A 21,961-nucleotide genomic window follows, 5' to 3' on the forward strand; every position below is an offset into this window, starting at 1 on the left:
TCTCTGAGGAGCCTGTTCCAGCGTTCTGCAAGTCTAACAGTAAAGAAGTTCCCCTTGTGTTCAGGTGGAACTTCCTGTGCTGCAACTTGCACCTATTGCTCCTTGTCCTATCAGAAGGAGCAAGTGAGAAGAGCCTGTTGCCCCCCTCCTGACACCCATCCTGATTTCCCTTTGCTAAATCCATGCTGGCTACTCCTGATAACCTTCTTCTTTTCCAAGTGCCTTGAGATGCCCTCCAGAAGGAGCCACTCCATCATTTTCCCAGGGACATAGGTGAGGCTGACAGGTCGATAGTTCCCTGGAACCTTCCTTGCTTTTTTTGCAGACTGGAGTGACATTGGCTCTCCTCCAGTCCTCAGGCACCTCTCCTGTCTGCCACAATTTGGCAAAGATGATGGAGAGTGGCAGAGCAAAATACATCAGCCAGTTCTCTCAGCACCCTTGGGTGCATCTCATCGGGGCCCATGGACTTGTGAATGTTCAATTTGTACAACTTATCCCTAACCCAGTCTGCACTGACCAGTGAGGAGCATTCCCTCATCCAGTCTTCCTCTTCTTCATCCAGGGTGTGGAGTACATTGGGGAGTTCAGTCTTAGGTGTAAAGACTGAAGCAAAGAAGGCATTCCGCAGCTCTGCCTTCTCTACATCCTCAGTTCTCAGGGCTGCCTCCTCGTTCAGCAGTGGCCCCACACCTTCCCTGTTCTTCCTTTTCCTACTGATGGGTTCATTCTCTTTTACTTCCTTTGCCAGTTTCAGTTCCAGGAGGGCTTTGGCCTTCCTTGTTGCCTTCCTACATGCCCTGACATCTTCTCTGTAGTTCTTCCAACTGACAAATCCCTTCTTCCATGAATTGTAAGTTTCTTTCTTCCCTGAGATTTCCTTCAGGAGCTCCTTGCTCAGCCTTGCTGGTCTCCCAGCACGTCTGCCCAATTTTTTACTTGGGGGAGCACACCTAGCTTGGGCTTGAAGGAAGTGGTCTTTAAAGATTAACCAACTTTCTTGGGATCCTTTCTCCTCTAGAGCCTTAGCCCATGGGATTTCTGCAAGCATGTCTCTGAAAAGCACAAATTTAGCTCTGCAGAAGTCCAGGGTTGTAATTCTACTTGTTGGTCTGCTTCTACCTTGTGTAATACTAAACTCCACTGTCATGATCACTGTCCCCTGGGACAGCCTGTGCCTGACCTTAGTGTCCTCAGCCAGTCCCTTTTTATTAGTTAATACAAGGTCCAGCAGTGCACCTCTCCTTGTTGGTTCCTCTACTACCTGCATCAAGAAGTGATCACTGCAAGAGCCTTTTGGACAGGCAGTGCCTGGCTGTGCCTGCCTGTATGAGCTTCCCAGCAAATATCAGAGTGATGGAAGTCACCCATGAGTACCAAGGAGTTAGCTCTAGAGACTACCTCCGATTGTCTGCAGAAGGCCTCATCAACATCTTCCTCTTGGTTTAGTGGTCTATAGTAGACATCTACAACAATTTCACCTCCTTTCCCCCATCCCTTCATTCTTACCCACAAGTTCAAGATATTCTTACTCTTTTCTTTACACCTTACATATTTACACTGTGACAGGTCTATATAGGACTTCAAAAGTACAGGTTTGGGAATACAGCTGTTTCTTTCCTAATCTTTTCCAGGCTGGAAATTTGTTAGGTATCAATATGGATTCAGGGTTTGAATTTTAAGAGGCCTCACTACATTATGTAAAAGTAAAATCTTACACTTTTCTAATCAGAGCAAAATTCTGAAGAACTGTGCTACTTTGAAGCTAGTTAGAATGTTTTGGTGAGAAGAATTAGATCACAGGCTGTGAAAGAGCAACGATGGTGATGTCTGCTAAACAGTTGTAAGTATCTGCTTGTATATTCTGCTAAGCTGTAAATACAAACCTTCATTCAATTTCCAGAGCTGTCTGAGTCTGGTGTGGATGATTTTGAAAGTGGGGAAGGGAGAGAGGCAGGTAACACCCCAACCATCACAAGAACTAAAGAACTGACATTGCTTGTGTGTAGTGGAATCCTATCAAACATTTTCATTTTTAAAGGTTAGGAGACTATTCAGCAGCAGCATCTGTCAGTTTGAAACTGGGCCGAGTTTGAATTTGCAATTTATGCACATGGACAGAGTGCCTTCATGCTGGCAAACCCTTACCAATGCTGGTAGGGTCAGTTGATGTGTTTATGCTTTCTGTAGTGCTCCAGACCTTAGGAGAAGAGCAGCTTTAAGCTGAATTGCATCTCACTTAAGGCAGAAAATACAGTTGAGATAAACACGATGCACAGCTTGTGGAAAACTGTTTTATGTTATCATAGAAACGTTTAGCAGAACTGAGGTACTGTGCTGATGGGAGCTGTAGGAAATCTGAGAACTGACAGTGTAGTGTTTATTGCATTAATTAGAAAGTGGTGCAGTGTTAGTGAGAAAATGTAGTTTGAGTTCTGCATTTTCTGTGGGGTTTTTATCATGCCTTGAGTGCCTAATTGGAAATGCTGTATGTGGAAGGTTGTGCTATCTGAAAATCAAGCCCTTTTCCTAATAATCTATTTCAAAATACTGATGATGTCTTAAATGGGACCACATTGATTAATCTTTAAAACCTTACAACTATCAAACTGATCTGATGTTTATGCACTTCCTATTTTATCATTGTGTAGTGGAATAATTTCAGCAATAGACTCATCCTTGTGCAGAAGAAAATGCTACAGAGCCTTTGCTTCACTGTTGTTACTGTGCTGGACTTGATGATGTCTTAAATGGGACCACATTGATTAATCTTTAAAACCTTACAACTATCAAACTGATCTGATGTTTATGCACTTCCTATTTTATTACTGTGTACTGGAATGATTTCAGCAATAGATACATTCTTGTGCAGAAGAAAATGCTGCAGAGCCTTTGCTTCACCATTGTTACTGTGCTGGACTTGATGATGTCTTAAAGATTAATCAATGTGGTCCCATTTAAAACCTTACAACTCACAAACTGATCTGATGTTTATGCACTTCCTATTTTGTCATTGTGTAGTGGAATGATTTTAGCAACAGACGCATCCTTGTGCAGAAGAAAATGCTACAGAGCCTTTGCTTCACTGTTGTTACTGTGCTGGACTTGCTGCTACTGTACTTTATGGAATCATAGAATCAACCAGGTTGGAAGAGACATCCAAGATCATCCAGTCCAACCTAGCACCCAGCCCTATACACCGAGTGCCTCATCCAGTCTTCTCTTGAACAGTCTCCAGGGATGGTGACTCCACCACCTCCCTGGGCAGCCCATTCCAATGGCAAATCACTCTCCTTTTATTTTCCCCACTCAGTAGAAATGACCTTTTGTTTTTTACATTACCTCTTGTGAGATGGCCAGAGGGTGTTCTCACACTGTAAAGGCTGTAAAGCTCACTGACTGATTTTCCAACACAGCTGCATAACATGAATCATTCCTTCCAATTTCCGAACGTTAAATGTTTGTTGTATGAACGTTACTGCTGTTCTTGCCTGACTTTAACAAGGCTTGAGGTTTTTTCTTTTTATTTGGCACAAAAATTGTTGGTTTTCAGTTTTATAATCATGCTACCCTCTGTTGTAACAACTATATGGCTTCAGCGTGATCAAGTATAGGCTGGAGTGCCAGGATATTTGTATTTTCATAACAGTCAGGTCATATTTTACTAACACAGTGTCTGTGTTGTCCTTAAAGAATTTATTTGTAAATTCAGCTGGAGCATATATTGCCAAATACCAGACTGTAGGAAAGGAAAATCCAGCTAGCGAGGTAAGAGTTGTCTTCTGGGACTAAACCCATTATTTTTACTTGAAAGTTTTGCTCTTTTCCCATGTGACATTGCAGTGCTAAGGGATCGTGTTACAATGCTTCTGGAATGAATCCACTTGCACTGCCTTAATTAAAGGTTTCAAACTAGGAACAAATAACCATGACTGCGTCTGTTGCTGAGAATTTTTTTTCACTGTTGTAGTACAGTGTGGGCCACTGAGGGTCTCAGTGCAGATTCAAAGCGCCCTGACCAGTCCCCAGGACATAGTAGCACATCTGCAGGACCTTGCTGTGCTAGTTTGAGCCTAGGTGGGATATTTTAGTGAGATGAATTAGATTATAGGCTGTGAAAAGGAAACAATGGTGATGTCTACTTCACTCATAGGCTTGCTGAGGTGTATAAAAACAAGAGCACAAACATATATAACAGTTCCGCTCTGGCTGCTTTCATTTCTCTCTCTCTAACCTGTTGTCTGTGTAACTAATCAGTCTGCTTCCTAACCCCTCTGGCCAATTCTCCAAACTCACCTTGCACGTAAGGCAAAGTCTGGGATAAGGTAGAGGGGTGGAAAGGAGGCGGAGGGGTGGTTGGGAGCCCCTCCTGGGGACTCTGATTTCTGGGAGGGCTGTTGTGTTTCTGTATAACCTTTTTAACTTGTATATTTCTGTCTGTAGCTGTAGATATTGTAAATAACTGCTTGTATATTGTGCTAAGCTGTAAATATAAAGCTTCATTCTAATTTCCAGCTAGTCTGGGTGATTTTCATACAAGTGGGGAGGTGGGTAACACCCAAACTGTCACACTTCCAAAGATTAAACTTTGGAGAGGATGGCAGTTAGACCCAGTGCTATCTTAATCACTGAGTCATTATGAATTGTATTTATGAAACCCACTGTCTCTTCATGTGTAGCACTAGAATACAGGATAGAAAAGTGAGCAAAGGCAGGGCTGTTTAGGTTTGAAAGACACTTCTTTTGCAGAGAAAGTGATTTGCCATTGGAATGCGCTGCCCAGGGAGGTGCTGGAGTTGCTGTCCCTAGAGGCGTTCAAGCAAAGCCTGGCTGAGGCACTTAGTGCCATGGTCTAGTTGATTGGGTGCTAGGTTGGCCTGGATGATGTTGGAGGTCTTTTCCAACCTGGTTGACTCTATGATTGGGGAAAAAAAAAAAAAAAGAGCATGCTGAGTGAATCCAGGGCAGGTCTGGAGAAGTCTGTGCCGCTGAAACAGGAAACCATCTGATTCCACTGAGCTCTGATTTAGATATTTCAACATGATTGATGGCATCATGGACTAAAGCAAGTATCTGAAGAAGGCAGACAGCTTATCCTAATGGGAGGTAAAATAAAATCCTTTCCCAGCTTTAGGCTGTTTTGGAGGACTGTCAAGTGGGGACACCACTCCAACCAAAATTCAAGCAACAGGTTCTCTGACTGGTTGATCTTTATGGAACCTCATAATGAAAAATCTCTAGAAATTAGCAGTTTGATGGATACAGCAAGTAGTTTCCGTGAGCAGAGAATTGCAAACGTGGCCCAGAAATGAGTGCTGCAGTGAGAAAAGGTTTAAGACAGCAGGGCCAGCGTCATGGTTGTTTCAACTTGTGGCCTGATAGTGTAATCAGTATGGAGGAAGTCTCACCAGCCCAGAAGAGCATCCTGCAGAAAGCCTTGGTACCTCGTAGCACCAGAACTGAAGCTAGTCAGGGTGGTAGAACTGGATCAAAGGCAAAGTTTGCAAAGAGCCCCATTCTCAGAATGTCAGCTCACTTGTCTGCAGGTCTTACAGGAAACAGAACTTAGAACATGCTGATACTTTTTTTTTTTTTTTAATGATTATTCTTTTTATTTGAGAATGTGAATTTGGCCTGTAATTTGTATTGACTGCTTCCAAGTGGAGCTTCTACTCAGTATGAAAAAAAAACCCTTCTCTTTTTGCAAAATATTGTACAGTACTTAGTCTGATTTTTATTTCAGGAGTTGCTAATTGCTATCCAGAAAATTAAAAAAAGCTAACAGCATGAAGAAATTGGTTGAAAAAAATATTTATTGGAGTATAAATTGAGATTTAAAAGTCTTTCTAGTGTTATTTAAAGCAAAATGTACATATCATAGAATCAGTCAGGGTTGGAAGGGACCACAAGGACCATCTAGTTCCAACCCCTCTGCCATGGGCAGGGATACCCTACCCTACAGCAGCCTGGCCACAGCCTTATCCAGCCTGGCCTTAAACACCTCCAGGGATGGGGCCTCAACCACCTTCCTGAGCAACCCATTCCAGGCTCTCACCACTCTCGTGCTGAACAACTTCCTCCTCATGTCTAGCCTGAATCTCCCACCTCCAGCTTTGCTCCATTCCCCCAGGTCCTGTCACTACCTGATAGCCTAAAAAGTCCCTCCCCAGCTTTTTTGTAGCCCCCCTTCAGATACTGGAAGGCCACAAGAAGGTCACCTGGTAGCCTCCTCTTTTCCAGACTGAACAGCCCCAACTCTTTCAGTCTGTCGTCCTAGGAGAGGTGCTGCAGCCCTTTGATCGTCCTTGTGGCCCTTCTCTGAACATGATCCAGCATCTCCACATCCTTCTTGTAATAGAACTGGATGCAGTATTCCAGGTGAGATCTCACCAGAGTGGAGTAGAGAGGGAGAATCAGCTCCCTCAACCTGCTGGCCATGCTCCTCCTGGTGGCTTTCTGGGCTGCAAGTGCACACTGCTGGCTCAAGTTGAGCTTCTTGTCCACCAGCATCCCCAACTCCCTCTCCCGAGGGCTGCTCTCCAGTCACTCACTGCCCAGCCTGTATTTGTGCTTGGGTACATACATAGTATAGTAAGATACATACATACATAGTAAAATAATCTGCATTCCCCTTCTCCTACCCCAGCCTTTTGACTTGTGATCTGCATATTTGCCACTTTGCAAGTACCTATATATCTTTTATCTCTCTGTCTGAAAAAATACTTTTCCATGTTTTGAGTTTACACGAAAGGAGGGAACTTCTAACAGGTTGTTGTATGCTGTGTTAGTAGAAAAATAATATTGGAATTCAAGTGCAACATTTATCTTAATCTGCAAATGCTTCTGCAGACTTACTTCTGTGTGAAAATATTTCCAACACAGCATTAAGATTTGTTATTTTTCTTTCAGATACTGATGAATACAGACCACCTGTTTGGAAATCTTACTGTAAGTATCTCAACAGGTTTGGGGGGTTTTGTTGGATTGTTTGTTTGGTTTTGCTTTGGTTTTTTGGTGTTTGGGTTGTGTGGGTTTTTTACTGTAAGTCAGCCTCAAAAAAGACTTCACTTTCTTTAGATGGATGGCCCTGTTGGGGGTTGTTTGTTTTTGTTTGTCAATAATTGCCAATATATGCAATCATTGTTATACAATTGAGACAGGTGAAACCTTAGCTTGTGAATCTGGTGGCAAAATCTCTCTATGTCTTTTGAATCATCATTTTTTACAGCAGCAGCTTGTAATATGCCAAGTCAACACCTTAATGTTACAGAAAGTGCATACAGAATGATTGGAACAAACTTTTTTCTTGCAGCAGAGAACTAAAATATAAAACTGAGATTCCTTGCTCTTTGGTATGAAATATCATTAGTCACCATTACAATATTCTTGCTGAGATCTGTGTGTTATGCTTCCAGTTGTAAGTGATAACAGTGAATCACAACTCTGTACCTTCTGTGAGCTTGGAGAACGCTGCCTCTTTGTTCAATTTATTCCATGCCATCATCTGTAGCAGGAGGCTCCAATCTGTCTAATACCAAATCTTCACTGGCATCTTGCCAGGATCTGAAGTCTTGGGTGCTTGCAAATCAGTATCCAGTCACAATCTTACACTGCCATGGTGAACCCTTCCCATGGTTCAGAACTAAATGCAGAGTTACGTGATTTGATATTATTTTGGTCTCATGATGGCTCAAGAGGAATATCTTCTTTGACTTCCCTGGCAATAATCACAGCAAGGAAACTGCTGTTGACTGTTGAATTGCATATCTCAATTCAAGGAGGAGGAGGCATCTTGGCTTGTAACTCATCTACTTGCTGTGTTTCTACCTGGAAGCAGCGAAAGATAATGCCATTAGAGAAGAATTTCCTTGTAGAAGATCTTTTCAGCCTGGCTGAATGGGAAATGGGAAACAGTTCTCTGTTCTTAGCCAGTCTCTGTGGAGCATGCTGATCATGAGTCTCTACTGCTCTTCAGTGAATTTCATAGAAATCCACAATTGCTCTGTGAGTTTTATTTTTTTCCCCTTTGAACTCAACTCTACAGTTATCAGAATTAGATAGGAACAAGGCCCAGTGACATCAAATAACTGCTTTTACAGTAGAAGCTAGGGAACCTGTGTGCTGGCAAAATTAAGTAGTCCTGCTATCCTTGAAATGAAAATTACTGGTTTATATACGAGTGTGATGTTCCTCACCACTTGCAAAAATCATTTTCATAATACCACTACATAATATTAAGGGTTGATTTTTAGGAACATTAGGAAAAACCATTAGGCTTTTGGTTTGGAACAAAGGGAGTGAACTTTTCCAGTTCAATTTGTGATTGCTGTATCATTGGGCATCTTGCCAATGTCTCCATTCCCGTATAACTTAGCACATAAATACATTTGTTAGTGGAAGAGACTCATGATCAGGTGAGAAGTGTAATGAAGTACAATCTTACTGGTTAAATAAATATTTGGTCTTAATACATGAAGAAGGTGACAGCAAATATTATTGGACCTTGGTGTTAGTATTTGCGATTGAAACGAAATTTAATTTTCAAGTATTAGAATTATAGAATCAACCAGGTTGGAAGAGACCTCCAAGATCATCCAGTCCAACCTAGCACCCAGCCCTATCCAATCAACTAGACCATGGCACTAAGTGCCTCATCCAGTCTTTTCTTGAAGATCTCCAGGGACGGTGCCTCCACCACCTCCCTGGGCAGCCCATTCCAATAGCAAATCACTCTCTCTGTGAAGAACTTCTTCCTAACATCCAGCCTAGACCTACCCCAGCACAACATGAGACTGTGTCCCCTTGTTCTATTGCTGGTTGTCTGGGAGAAGAGGCCACCCCCCACCTGGCTACGATGTCTTTTCAGGTAGTTGTAGACAGTAATAAGATCACCCCTGAGCCTCCTCTTCTCCAGGCTAAACAACCCCAGCTCCCTCAGCCTCTCCTCATAGGGTTTGTGTTCCAGGCCCTTCACCAGCTTTGTCGCCCTTCTCTGGACACGTTCCAGCACCTCAACATCTTTCTTGAATTGAGTGGCCCAGAACTGGACACAGTACTCAAGGTGTGGCCTGACCAGTGCTGAGTACAGGGGAAGAATAACCTCCCACATTCACCAGGTGGGTAACCTGATCATAAAAGGAGATCAGGTTGGTGAGGCAGGACCTGCCCTTCCTAAACCCATGCTGGCTGGGCCTGATTCCTTGGCCATCCTATAGGTGCTTTGTGATGGCACCCAAGATGACCTGTTCCATGACCTTGCCTGGCAAGGCAATTCCAAGTATCTATTTTACCAGTTCTAGAATACTAGTCAGATACTAACTTAGTGCTGACAGATTCATTTTGAAGGTGTGTTGTCAAACCAAGCTCTTTCTAGGGAATAGAAGTTGGAAGTCACTCCTTTGATATTATATTAGGAAGTCTGCACATTAGTACCATCAAATTTATAAATAGATCCTAAAATTTGTTCTGGCTTGAGGTGGATTATTTTTAATGGAAAAAGAGAGAGGAAAGATACTAACTAGTAAGTGTATTTCATGATTTGGGCCTTAACTGCCACTTGGCTCCTGCTATGTTTGATCTGCAAATGCAGATATATCTTTTTTTTTGTTCAGGAAGAGCATCCTAAACAGTGGCAGAAGCAGGTTTCTTTCTGCAAAGTTCTGAATGATTCTTGTAAAGTCTCGACATATTTCAGATGACTGAGTGTGTCCAGTGTAATAGGATGGGACTCCATTTGCTTACTGAAGAAAGCCTGAGAACAGCCTTATTGGACACATTAATGGAACTCAAATTGTGCTTATCATGATTCCCTTTCTGATTTGATTGGTAGAACCTTGCTGATTTTCACATAGTTACTTGGACAATTGATGCAAAGATAATCACTAGTCCTATTTTGGCTAGCAACATTCTCTTTTTTTCTGAGCACTTGTAAGTAATTTTTGAGACTGTAATATATATGTATCCTTGAATTGAGTCTCCCAAAAAATCTTGCCTGTTTAGACAGCTGTATTTAATGTTAAAATGCCTGACTTTTACACAGTGATCCTGTATTAATCAGAATTTAACTTCTGCCTTCTCCCAGTGTATCAGTTACAACAGGAAGCTCCCCATCCTAGAAGGATAACCTGCACACGTGAGGTGGGTATTATAAAGCTTCAGATTTACAGAATCCAGTAATTCCAAGTCTATGCTTAATGTTGTCCAACTCAAACAGCACTTCCTTGGGACGCTTGGTGCTGTGATTTGAGTAAGTACCCCAGGGACACTGGTGCCTGGAAGTCCATTTTATCCAAAAATCAAGTTTAAAACATCTTGAATATGGTGTGTACATCTGAGACTCACTTACTGATTTTTGGCTCTAATCTACATGGAAACATGCCTTTTCAGGTCAAAAATTCACAGAAGTAAAACCAGAACTGTACAGGGGAACTGTGCACCTGTTCATACACACACTGCTGCTAGATGTGTGTGGTAAATCTGTGCAGGAAAGACTGAAACCTCCCCTGCTGCTGTTACTTGAGTCATAGTACTTAAAACTGATTAATACTAGTAGCTGAGGCACCAAAGGCACAGATTTAAAGGATCCAAATAGTAACAATAGGATCCTGTTTATATACAGTGATACAGAAGCACCTGTTCATGGGACAGGCAGACCTGAAATTGCTAGTGTGCCCTGAATTGCCATCCAGTAGACCAGCACCCTCCAAAGCTCTGATGCTGGAGGATTTAATAGATAGCAAACATCCACACCAGCCAGATTTTACTTCTAACTACATCATCTCTCCTGTAGCTTCAGTTAGGAACCTGGGAAACATTAATTTCAATTTCAAAAATGCCAAATGTTAGGCTTGACTTGTTAAGCAGTGTTACAAAACACAGCTCTCGCTGAATAACCACTGCAAGTTATTATATTGCAGCAATAAAACTTAGGCATTTTTATCGTGTGCCAAGAAAAAGGGAATTAATCTTTGAAATCTGTTAGTCACTTCAACATAGGCTTAAATACAAAGGGATGTAAAACTATTAGAAACATTAACAGCTTCCTTTACAGAACTAAGTTTCTTTTGTTGCCTTTTTAAACGCCTGCTTGTGATTTCATGAAGTAATATGCCAGTTTTTCAAGTAAGAAGTAGAGATCTAAGAGAAGTGGAATGCAGCACTTAGTGGAAGTGCTCTTGTTTTCCTTTATAATTTGATAGATTGGTATTTTTATAAATGGTGCAGCTATATAGCTGATTCCACTTAAGCAAGACATAACTATGGACAATACATGAGTTCTACAAGACACGCTGTAGCAATAAGTTTTGTTTTAACCAGTGTTTATGCTGCTAATGATGGTCCAAGTGGGGGAATTCTTGTTGAAGTTGCCTTATTTACATCAAAGAAGGCAAGATGAAGATTTGAAGAAGGGCCCTATAGAAGATAAGATCTGAGCTGTGAAAACCAGGAACTTGTCCAGCTTTTTTATTCCCACTGCAACATTATTAGGAAGGCTATCTTCTATTTTGTGTGTTCTCTGTGATAGAGTTTTTCATTATGTTAATATACAAAATAACTGAAGTCTTGTAGAAGCTTCATCTTGTAATGCAGATTGGTGATTGTACAGAAGGCTCTCCTGGATAGGATGAAGTATTTTATTTCATGCCTCCAACAGACTATCTTTATGAAGTGCTGTGGAACAGTGACTTTTCCCTTCCTTCTATCACTACTGGAAGAAATGCTAGTATGTGTGTAGGTATACCTATATATGCATATTGTAAAACATAGGAGGATCTCTTTGTAGTCTTTTCACACTGTTCATTAAAGTGCTGACATGCCTGGACAATCATTTTTAGTCTTCTGTTTGCTCAGAGCCCTGCTATTGTTTGTTCATGTCGTGACAGACTTAGACTGTACGCTTACCTCAAAAAACAGGTGACTTTGTAATGAACAATTTTTCAGTTAGATGCTTTGAAAGCCTTATTTGTGAATGTATTAATTCTTACAGATATAGAACCTGAATTTTTCTATGTATGCTTTGATTTCTTCGAACAAACAAAACAATGGGATGAGATTTAACAAGGCCAAGTGCAGGGTTCTGCACTTTGGCCACAATAACCCCAAGCAGCACTACAGGCTGGGGACAGAGTGGCTGGAGAGCAGCCAGGCAGAAAGGGACCTGGGGGTACTGGTAGATAGTAGCTGAACGTGAGCCAGCAGTGTGCTCAGTGTGCTCAGGTGGGCAGGAGAGCCAATGGTATCCTGGCCTGCATCAGGAACAGTGTGGCCAGCAGGACAAGGGAGGTTATTCTTCCCCTGTACTCAGCACTGGTCAGGCCACACCTTGAGTACTGTGTCCAGTTCTGGGCCCCTCAATTCAAGAGAGATGTTGAGATACTGGAACGTGTCCAGAGATGGAAAAAAAAGCTGGTGAAAGGCCTGGAATACAAACCCTATGAGGAGAGGCTGAGGGAGCTGGGGGTGTGCAGCCTGGAGAAGAGGAGGCTCAGAGGGGACCTCATTGCTGTCTACAACTACCTGCAGGGAGGCTGTAGCCAGGTGGGGGTTGGTCTCTTCTGCCAGGCAACCAGCAACAGAACAAGGGGACACAGTCTCAAGGTGTGCTGGGGGAGGTCTAGGCTGGATGTTAGGAGGAAGTTGTTGGCAGAGAGAGTGATTGGCATTGGAATGGGCTGCCCAGGGAGGTGGTGGAGTTGCTGTCCCTGGAGGTGTTGAAGAAAAGCCTGGCTGGGGCACTTAGTGCCATGGTCTAGTTGACTGGGTAGGTCTGGGTGCTAGGTTGGACTGGATGATCTTGGAGGTCTCTTCCAACCTGGCTGATTCTATGAAACAACACAGTAACATAATAGAAACAAAACCAAAATGCATAATAGAAATGTAAGGAGTGAGAAAGTATCAACACAAGGAAATATTACAGCAAGTAATGTAACAGTGATAATTGTTTTGCACGTTGCTTGCACAATGCATATGTACTCTGCAGTTAGGAGGAAGCTGTGAGCTGATAAAGAGGTCCATCATGTTGAATAAGATTTGGTGGTATTACATCCCACAGTAGTTTGACTGCTGAGAAGAGTTTTGGGGTCTCTTTCCCTGGGTGATAAGAAGCAAACTTGATGCTGAGTTTCTCTGTAGTATTTCTTCAAACACTGTTAGCCTGTCCAGTGACGTAGGCAGAGATATAAACACTGATATAGTGTTTGAGAATTAAAAATGTCATCTGTCTCTGGAATGCTGGAAATCTTTCAGCTGCTGGTCAGATCTGGATTGCTTTTCTGGTTTTCTGTTTTTTTCTTTAATCAAGCATCTGCTCTTGCCAGCTAAGTACAAAAGTATCTGTGTGAAGCTTCTTCAAATACAAATCACACTGACCACTATCATTTTCTCATCCTTGTCATCACTGGATTTTAATACTGTTAATTATAAAACTGTATTAGCTATTATCCAGGTGGCAAAGTGAAAAAAAAATGGACTGTTTTAGGGAGGAAGTTTTGCTGTGGGGAAATGGTCCTGCATGAACTAATAATCCAAGCTCTGAGCGTACTGCATCCCTACTCAGCGAGGTCACACTGGTCTAATTCTGTAAATAGGCAGTCTGTCAGAGTCAAGGGGGAATTGGTCAAAGTACCAAGCAATTAAAATGCTCTGCTAAGTCTTGTCATCGCTGTAGAATGAAATGCCACACATTAGTGTCTATAATGTCATCTTTCTATGAATTTATTCCAAAACGAGATTGTAACATGACAGACTTTAAGCAAGTGTAAAACTTTGCCTGTGCCAGAGCAAACAAAAAAGAAGAGACATTCTGCATTTTAAAACAGCTTCTTGAGCCCTGCGGAGTAAACCTGTATCTGCAGTATGCATGTTATTGTAGCAACTGAGAAACAAAATCTGCAGGTTTTAGGAACTATTCTGAATGGAACTATATAAAATAGAACTGTGAAAGACTAAGTCAGTTGGAGGTAATTAGCTGCAGAACAGAGCATGTTAAATACAGATTTTCTTATTGGTGAATCCATTTACCAAAAACAAACCCAAAGAACAACCCCCCCCAAAAAAGCCTACACCCAAAAAGTTCTTTGAAGCTTATTTTTACCTAATAAAGGTAAAATGGAAATAATACCTTTATCAGTGTGCATTTTCCTACTGCTGTGTTGATTTGCCATAATGCAGATATCTGTTTTTCTTGGAGTATTGAACAATTTATGCAGCTGAGCCAGATCTGATGTGAAAATACATTCAGCGAGAAGTGTTTAACCTTTTTTCTCTGGTCTCAGTCTTTCCTGCTAGTGTTGAGCTTTGTGATCTGTTCTTTCTCAGCTGGGTTCCTCCTAGCAGCCGTGCGCAAGTCAGTGGGGAGCAGAATCTTCTCTTAAGTGGTTGAATTATTCAGCTGTGTAAACAAATTCATAAATGTTAGGAAGAGAATTTTTGGTCCAGAGAACATCAAAGAGGTCAGTGGGAGGGAACAACATGTAATTTGGTAAGGTATTAGCATGTTTCTTTTACCTTATCTTAATCAACTTTGTTGACATAAGTGAGAATGATGAGGAGGAGAAAAAGTACTTGTTAGAGAATAGTTGTACAAATGCTGGAGAGTTGGGCACAGAGGAACCACATGAAGTTCAACAAGGCCAAGTGCAGAGTCCTGCATCTGGGAAGGAATAATAAACTGCACCAGTACAGGCTGAGAGGTGGTCTGCTGGAAAGCAGTCCTGTGGAGAAGGACCTGGGGGTCCTGGTGGATGACAAGTTAACCATGGCACAGCAATGTGCCCTTGTGGCCAAGAAGGCCAATGGGATCTTGGGGTGTATTAAGAAGAGTGTGTCCAGCAGATCAAGGGAGATTCTCCTCTCCCTTTACTCTGCTCTGGTGAGACCTTATCTTGAATACTGTGTTCAGTTTTGGTCTCCCCAGTTGAAGAGTGACAGGGATCTGCTGGAGAGGGTCCAGTGAGGGGCTACAAGGATGATTAGGGGACTGGAGGGCATGGCTTATGAGGAGCGGCTGAGGGACCTGAGGCTTTTTAGTCTGGAGAAGAGAAGCCTAAGAAGGGATTTGATAAATGTTTATAAGTATCTGAATGCTGGCCAGGAGGGGGGGGAACAGGCTCTGCTCACTTGATCCCTGAGATAGGACAAGGAACAATGGGTGTAAATTGCAGCAAAAGAGGTTCCTCCTCGACACAAGGCGGAACTTCTTTCCTGTAAGGGTCACAGAGCACTGGAACAGGCTCCCCAGAGGGATTGTGGGGTCTCCTTCTCTGGAGACTTTCAAGACCTGTCTGGATGTGTTCCTCTGTGATCTCTGCTAGATTGTGTGGTCCTGCTCTGGCAGAGGAGTTGGACTCGAATCTCCTTAGGTCCCTTCCAACCCCTAACATCCTGTGAGCCTGTATTCAGCAAAAATGGCATGCTAACATGAAATTCTGGAGTTTCTGCTCTGTTGCTCTGGTTTCATATCAGATCAACACACAGATCAGTAGAGTTACACTGAGGTTAAAAATTGCATTGCATTAATCTGCAAATTGTTGTTTCCTTGTGAAGGTGCATCAGGGCTGAGGCTTTTAGCACTGTATGATGTTCAATTGTAAATTTGGTGATACCATAACCTTCTAAATATGTTTGCCTTCTGCATGAGGCTTACATCCACATTATGATGTTATTTGTTGAATTAATATTGTATAGTCTCCCTGGAATTTGTATTTGTTGTGCACATAATCTTGTATACACACGTGTGTGCATGTGAAGGCACTGCAGGATAGATTTTAAATAACTATGTATGGGAAAAATAATTATCTTCATTATTTGCCTATTTGTTAAAATCATTGACCTTTTCCATCCTGTTATGAGGCTTCATCCTAATTCAGTGCTAGCCTGTTAAACAGCATCTCTCTGCTGTCTTGTGAAAATGGCCTCTGAGTAGTCAAGAAGCAGAGCACAGACTGGGGCATATGTAGCGCACACCCTTGTTAGAGCTGTTCTCAAAGATGGCTTTATCCATGTGACATTCACCCAGAATTACTTCACAACTTTCATGGTAACTAAGCTCTTTTCCAAAGGAACTGCTTCTGTAAGGCACTTGCCAAGTCTGCTACATTTCTCTGTTCATGAACTTGGTTTCATTTGCTTCACACCTCGGCTTGAAACACATCAGAAACAAAGCAACGCTGGAGATTTTGTTGACCTTTGTCTATCTTCCAGGTATCACAGCGAGACTTGAATCTTTACTGTGGCCTCTGCATCAGTGCTACACAAATAAATACGTATCTCATAATGTTGTTTTTTTCCAAGTTAGAAGTAAAATTTAAAACTATGCCAAGGATGGGCTAAACAAATAGCAGTTGGATTTTTTTCCCATAAATAAACCTTGACAAGTCAAAAATATGTATGTAGCCCAGCTACTTCTGAGTGAATTAGACACCTCCTGCTGAGTTCTGGTGGAGTTCCCTTGGAATCTAAATGTATGCATTTCATCTGAATGTCACAACCTCCTAATATTATCATAAATTAAAAAAAAATGTAGAGAAATACCAAAATACCCCAAACCAGGCAGTGAATTTGAGTTCCAGTTGCACTGAGTCTTATATGAGCAAACACTGTTAGACATCAACATTTACACTGAGGTTTTTGCAAGTTGGTTCTGGGAAGAACTTCCTCCTAACAGCCTATACCTCCCCTGGCACACCTTGAGACTGTGTCCCCTTGTTCTGTTGCTGGTTGCCTGGCAGAAGAGACCAACCTCCACCTGGCTACAGCCTCCCTTCAGGTAGTTGTGGACAGCAATGAGGTCACCCCCGAGCCTCCTCTTCTCCAGGCTGCACACCCCCAGGTCCCTCAGCTTCTCCTCACAGAGCTGTGCTCCAGGCCTCTCACCAGCTTTGTTGCCCTTCTCTGGACATGTTCCAGTATCTCAACATCTCTCTTGAATTGAGGAGCCCAGAACTGGACACAAGACTCAAGGTGTGGCGTGACCAGTGCTGACTACAGGGGCAGAATAACCTCCCTTGTCTGGTGGTTTAGAATATTTAGCTGATTCCTGGGAAATCTGCAGTTCCTCAGCTGTTTCTAAACTTTCTGGACAGTTGCAGATGAGTTACTTCATTTGAAGTATTTAAGCAGCAGATTGTGTTCAGACACACTTGCATGTTGTCTGCATTTATTCCATTAACAGAAGGGCTGATGCTGTACAATGTCATACATGTGTACTCCTTGTAGGGGTTATTTAGGTGTTACTACAGATCACACAATTTAGTGAAGACCAGAAGTGCAAGTCTGTGGCATATGATTCATTAATTTGCTACTTGCCCTTACTCTGAGGAGATATCGTAGTGGCTTAATTTCTTGCAGCAGTGGCAGCAACAGCTCTAGGATGAGAGATGACTTGTAAATGGAAGAGTTTTGTAGGCATTTTGCTATTTTAGTGCAGTTAAGAATATTGTACACTTGCACTCATGAAATTAATCTTTTGTTTCCCCTTTTTGGCAGTTTGTGCAGTACTTAATGCAATCAGATTGTATTAGCAGAGCCCTGAGGATGACATGATCTAAACAGCTTTTTCTCACTCTGTTTTATGTCATTCAAGTGTAACCTTTCCCAAAGGTATACATTTGGTTTTCCTATATTCCATCCACAGGGAAAATCCTGGGGTAGTAGCTGATCTTTGTCTTGACTTTCACATGATATCCCTTTCTACTTTTAATACTGTGTCAGGGACAATATGCTTACTGTATGGGTTCACATGTTACAAAAGCTTACCATTTCTGTTGTTTATTCTAGGTAGAGAACAGACCCAAGTATTATGGAAGAGAGTAAGTAACCTACATCTCCAAAAGTGATCTATGCACACATGTTGATTGATAATAGTTACTGAAAAGGTTGCTAGTGGGTCTTTTGTTTCTCCTGTGTGTTTTACAGCAGCATGTCTCGCACAACCTCAGGCAGTACTATCACTTTTGTCTGCCTGAAATTACAGCTGCCTTTTCTGATGAATATGGATGTCATTGAGTGCTACCTTAAGTGAGAAAAACATATGTTTCTATACTTCCAAAAGGTTGTCTTTGTCTACCTCTCCAGCTGGCTTTTGCAAAAGATGCTTGTGTGCAGGAGAAAAAGCATTTGGATCACAAATGCAATATAAATGCACATGTGTGTCTTCGATTTCAGTTTGCCAAGACAAAGATGATTAGATTTACTGTGGGGAAACAAAGCAGGTATTACTTGTGTTTGTTTTGGTGAAAGATTTGTAGTGTTATTTGGTTAATACACCAGTAATTATGGAGATCATACACAGTTCCCAAGATTTTAACAAGTTGCCACAGTATCCTTGAATGCTGTGAAATGTTGGATTGCCCAAAACATGTAAAGCCAGCGGGAGAAAATGGATTTAATTAGCAGATTTCAAAAGCAATGTATGTCTTTCATAGGTACTGTTTCACAGAAGCCTTTCTAAACCATTTCAGGTGACTTCAAATGCAGGCAGAGGTAGATTAATTTAAGCTGCGTATTCCTGCAAATCAATAATTTGTATGTTTCTTTTGGAATTACTGTGGCTGGTGGTTTTTAAAAGAAGAGGAAAAGTCAATTTAATGGAGAAAAGGCACATGTTTCAAAAAGTCTTTGTTCCTTAGATTCCATGGGATGATCTCAAGGGAGGAAGCTGACCAATTGTTAAGCGTTGCAGAGGGAAGCTATCTCATTCGTGAAAGCCAACGGCAACCTGGAACCTACACTTTGGCATTAAGGTTGGTAATTAATATTTAATTTTCAAATTGATAAAATATTCAAAAGTTTGCTCTGTGTTGTTGACCTTCATGCTTAAACTTCCTTCTGATTGGTTCAGTTTTTCTTGCAATCGTGGTGCTTTTTTATCCTAGTTACAGATTTGGTGTATTTAACTTCCCCTAAGCCTGTCTGAAGTGTTAGCATTCCTTACTGTTTGCACCATCAAGATAATAGCAATTGTGGGTTTGCTGGTGTCTTGGTTCCAGTTTAAATTTCCCAGAGATTCAAATGTAGTTAATAGACCAGTAAAAATTTCTAGGATGCCTTTCTCTCTCCCTACTTTTTTTCCAAAGAAAAGGAATTAGATGTAGAGAGGAAAAGGTAAAGCACACCCAAATAAATAGTCTCACTTCGATTTGGAAGTTAAAAGAGAAAACTTTAACAATAAATAAAAGGTATTTTGAGGTAGGGGAGTTACAAAGGAGGTATAGGGAAGGGAAAACGAGATACTATATATATATATATATATAACCAGATTGATGGCAAGGGTTTTCCACCTCGTGCATTGCTTTTGAAGTAACAGAGGTTGTTTTGGCCTAGGTAGTACACCTAAATAATCACAGGATCACAGGATATTAGGGGTTGGAAGGGACCCAAAGAGACCATAGAGTCCAACCCCTCTGCCAGAGCAGGACAATACTGCCTAACACAGATCACAGAGGAACACATCCAGACAGGTCTTGAAAGTCTCCAGAGAAGGAGACTCCACAACCTCTCTGGGGAGCCTGTTCCAGTACTCTGCGACCCTTACAGTAAAGAAGTTCCCTTTTGTGTTAAGGTGGAGCCTACTGTGCTGCAACTTACATCCATTGCTCCTTGTCCTATCTCAGGGAGCAAGTGAGAAGAGCCTGTCCCCCCCACCTCCTGACCAGCCCTCGGGTGTTTAGATGTCGATTCTTAGCAGTGTTTTAAATCCAAGTAGGACAGAAACATGTTAAAGGAGAAGATACAGTTGCTGCCCAGGGAGGTGGTGGAGGCACCGTCCCTTGAGGTCTTCAAGAAAAGACTGGATGAGGCACTCAGTGCCATGGTCGAGTTGATTGGATAGGGCTGGGGGATAGGTTGGACTGGATGATCTTGGAGGTCTCTTCCAACCTGCTTGATTCTATGATTCTATATGGGTAAGATAAGATTGCAATTGAAACACGAATATCTTGAAATAATAGGTTGTGAATTAGTGGCAGTGTTTTAAGGAGTGGGAAAAAAAAAAAGGAAAAATATATTTTCTGAGATATTTGTTTTTATCATAACAATGAGATTCCAAATAATAACACTATTGCCATTTACAATGGTTTGCATTAACACTGCAAATAGGATTGATGTGACTTATTAGGGTCTCATAGTCCACTATTTTTACTTCTGCTTTTGCAATCTTTATTTAAAACTTAAAAAAAAACCCACCCAAAACCAAACCAAAACAAAAAAAACTCCAGCCCTACCCAGTTGTCATAATACCTGCCTTAAAGACAGAGCTCCTGTCTCTTGCTTTGGTTGGTGCAAGAGGCACAGGGCACATAGGCTGTGAAAGATAAAGCTACTGAGTATTTTGCTGGGTGAATTGATACAACTTGTTTTATACATGCTCTTCTAGTCCAGCAAGTCAAAAGGGGTCTTTTCTGGGTTTGATGGTATCTCTTTGAAACTGACCACATGTCAATAAAATCTCTTTTCATACCAAATAGAACTGAGAAAGCATGGCTATTGATGATCAGTTTCAAATGATAGCAAAACTGTTACTGATTTATTTTGAAGAAGTCCAATGTTTGGCAAAACACCTCAGAAACTGAAATTACAGCATGATGCAGTTGTTTCATCACATTTAAGTCCTAGTTGAATGACTTGTACATTAAAGGCAGTGGTCCAGGTGGCAGCTTTCCATCCCACAGCAAGTAATGCTCTGTTGTCTTACTCTGGCCTTTACGGTGTGTGAATGAGGATCATCACTCTCATACTTTAGGTGAAAATTCTCCATGAACTGTAGCTCTGCATCTTCCATTGCTGGGAATTTTACCACTAGGATTTCTTTTTTCTCTCTACTATTAAGTGTAGCAGGAGTTTCCACAGTGTAGGAGGGACATTGACGTGCTGGAGCAGGTGCAGAGAGGGGCGACGAGGCTGGGGGGAGGTCTGGGAAACATGACCTATGAGGCACAGCTGAGGGAACTGGGGTTGTTTGTTCTGGAGAAGAGGAGGCTAAGATGGGACCTTACTGCCCTCTGCAACTACCTAAAAGGAGGTTGTAGTGAGGCTGGAGCTGGTCTCTTTTCCTGAATTACTAATGATAGGACAAGAGGAAATGGCCTCAAGTCGCATGAAGGGAGGTTTAGGTTGGATGTTGGGAGGAAGTTCTCTACTGAGCAGGTGGTCAGGCACTGGAACAGGCTGCCCAGGGAGGTGGTGGAGTCACCATCCCTGGAGGTGTTTAAAAGGAGAGTGGATGTGGTGCTTGAGTCTATGGTCTGGTGATTAAGGATGCTTGGATGAGGGCCAGACTGGATGATCCTGCTGGTCCTTTCCAACTATAGTGATTCATAATGACTAGATGTTGTGCAGAGGGATTTGGTTTAGTCAAGGACTTGTCAGTGTGAAACTAATGATTGGATTTGATGATTTTGAAGGTCTTTTCCAATCTAAGAAATTCTGTGAGTCTTCACATAAATACTTGGTTCCCTCTTTATTTCTGTGTGTCTCCTTCATCTGTCTCCCACTGTGTATGCTTGTTGCCTGACTTGTCTGTCTTTGACAGTCAGTTGTGATTAGGACAAATTGGTAACTAGCTATGAAATGAGATTGCATCATAAAATTGCAGTTTTTAGAGACCCAAAATTCTTAGGAAAACATTGTTTGGATCAGCTGCTATTGAGACTGTGACAGGGTTGTTTCCTGACTTGTAGTTACCAATTCTTCTGCTGTGGGGGGGTAGACAATTCAGTAATACAGACGTCTCCGCACACCCAGCTCTGGTAGATGTCTTCTTACCTTTATGTCAGTATCCCTGGGAATCCTGAAAAACCCATCCACTCCTGAAGAGCAGTTTAGTGAAACAGGATCATAATCCTTTCTGTGGTAAGGTATGTCATCTCTGTAATGAAATACTTCCAGTCTTTGTTTCTGCAGTGAAAACACCAAGCTTTTTGTGTTTCATCCTGAGGATCCAAACTAGCCAACTCTTTAAATTACC

The 21,961-nt window shown here is 41.9% G+C and overlaps 1 protein-coding gene across 2 annotated transcripts in view; it reads left to right on the plus strand.

Moving 5' to 3' along the window:
• Positions 1-21,961, plus strand: part of CHN1 (chimerin 1) — a 127,448-nt gene that overhangs the window by 21,530 nt on the left and 83,957 nt on the right. For both annotated transcript variants that reach the window (XM_064162298.1, XM_064162289.1), the window contains exons 3-6: positions 6,910-6,948; positions 10,082-10,137; positions 17,776-17,807; positions 18,627-18,740. In XM_064162298.1, coding sequence (XP_064018368.1) covers positions 6,910-6,948; positions 10,082-10,137; positions 17,776-17,807; positions 18,627-18,740 — 241 coding nt within the window. The remainder of the gene's footprint in view (positions 1-6,909; positions 6,949-10,081; positions 10,138-17,775; positions 17,808-18,626; positions 18,741-21,961) is intronic.

Source organism: Pogoniulus pusillus, chromosome 2 (genome assembly GCF_015220805.1).
Source record: "Pogoniulus pusillus isolate bPogPus1 chromosome 2, bPogPus1.pri, whole genome shotgun sequence".
Taxonomy (NCBI): domain Eukaryota; kingdom Metazoa; phylum Chordata; class Aves; order Piciformes; family Lybiidae; genus Pogoniulus; species Pogoniulus pusillus.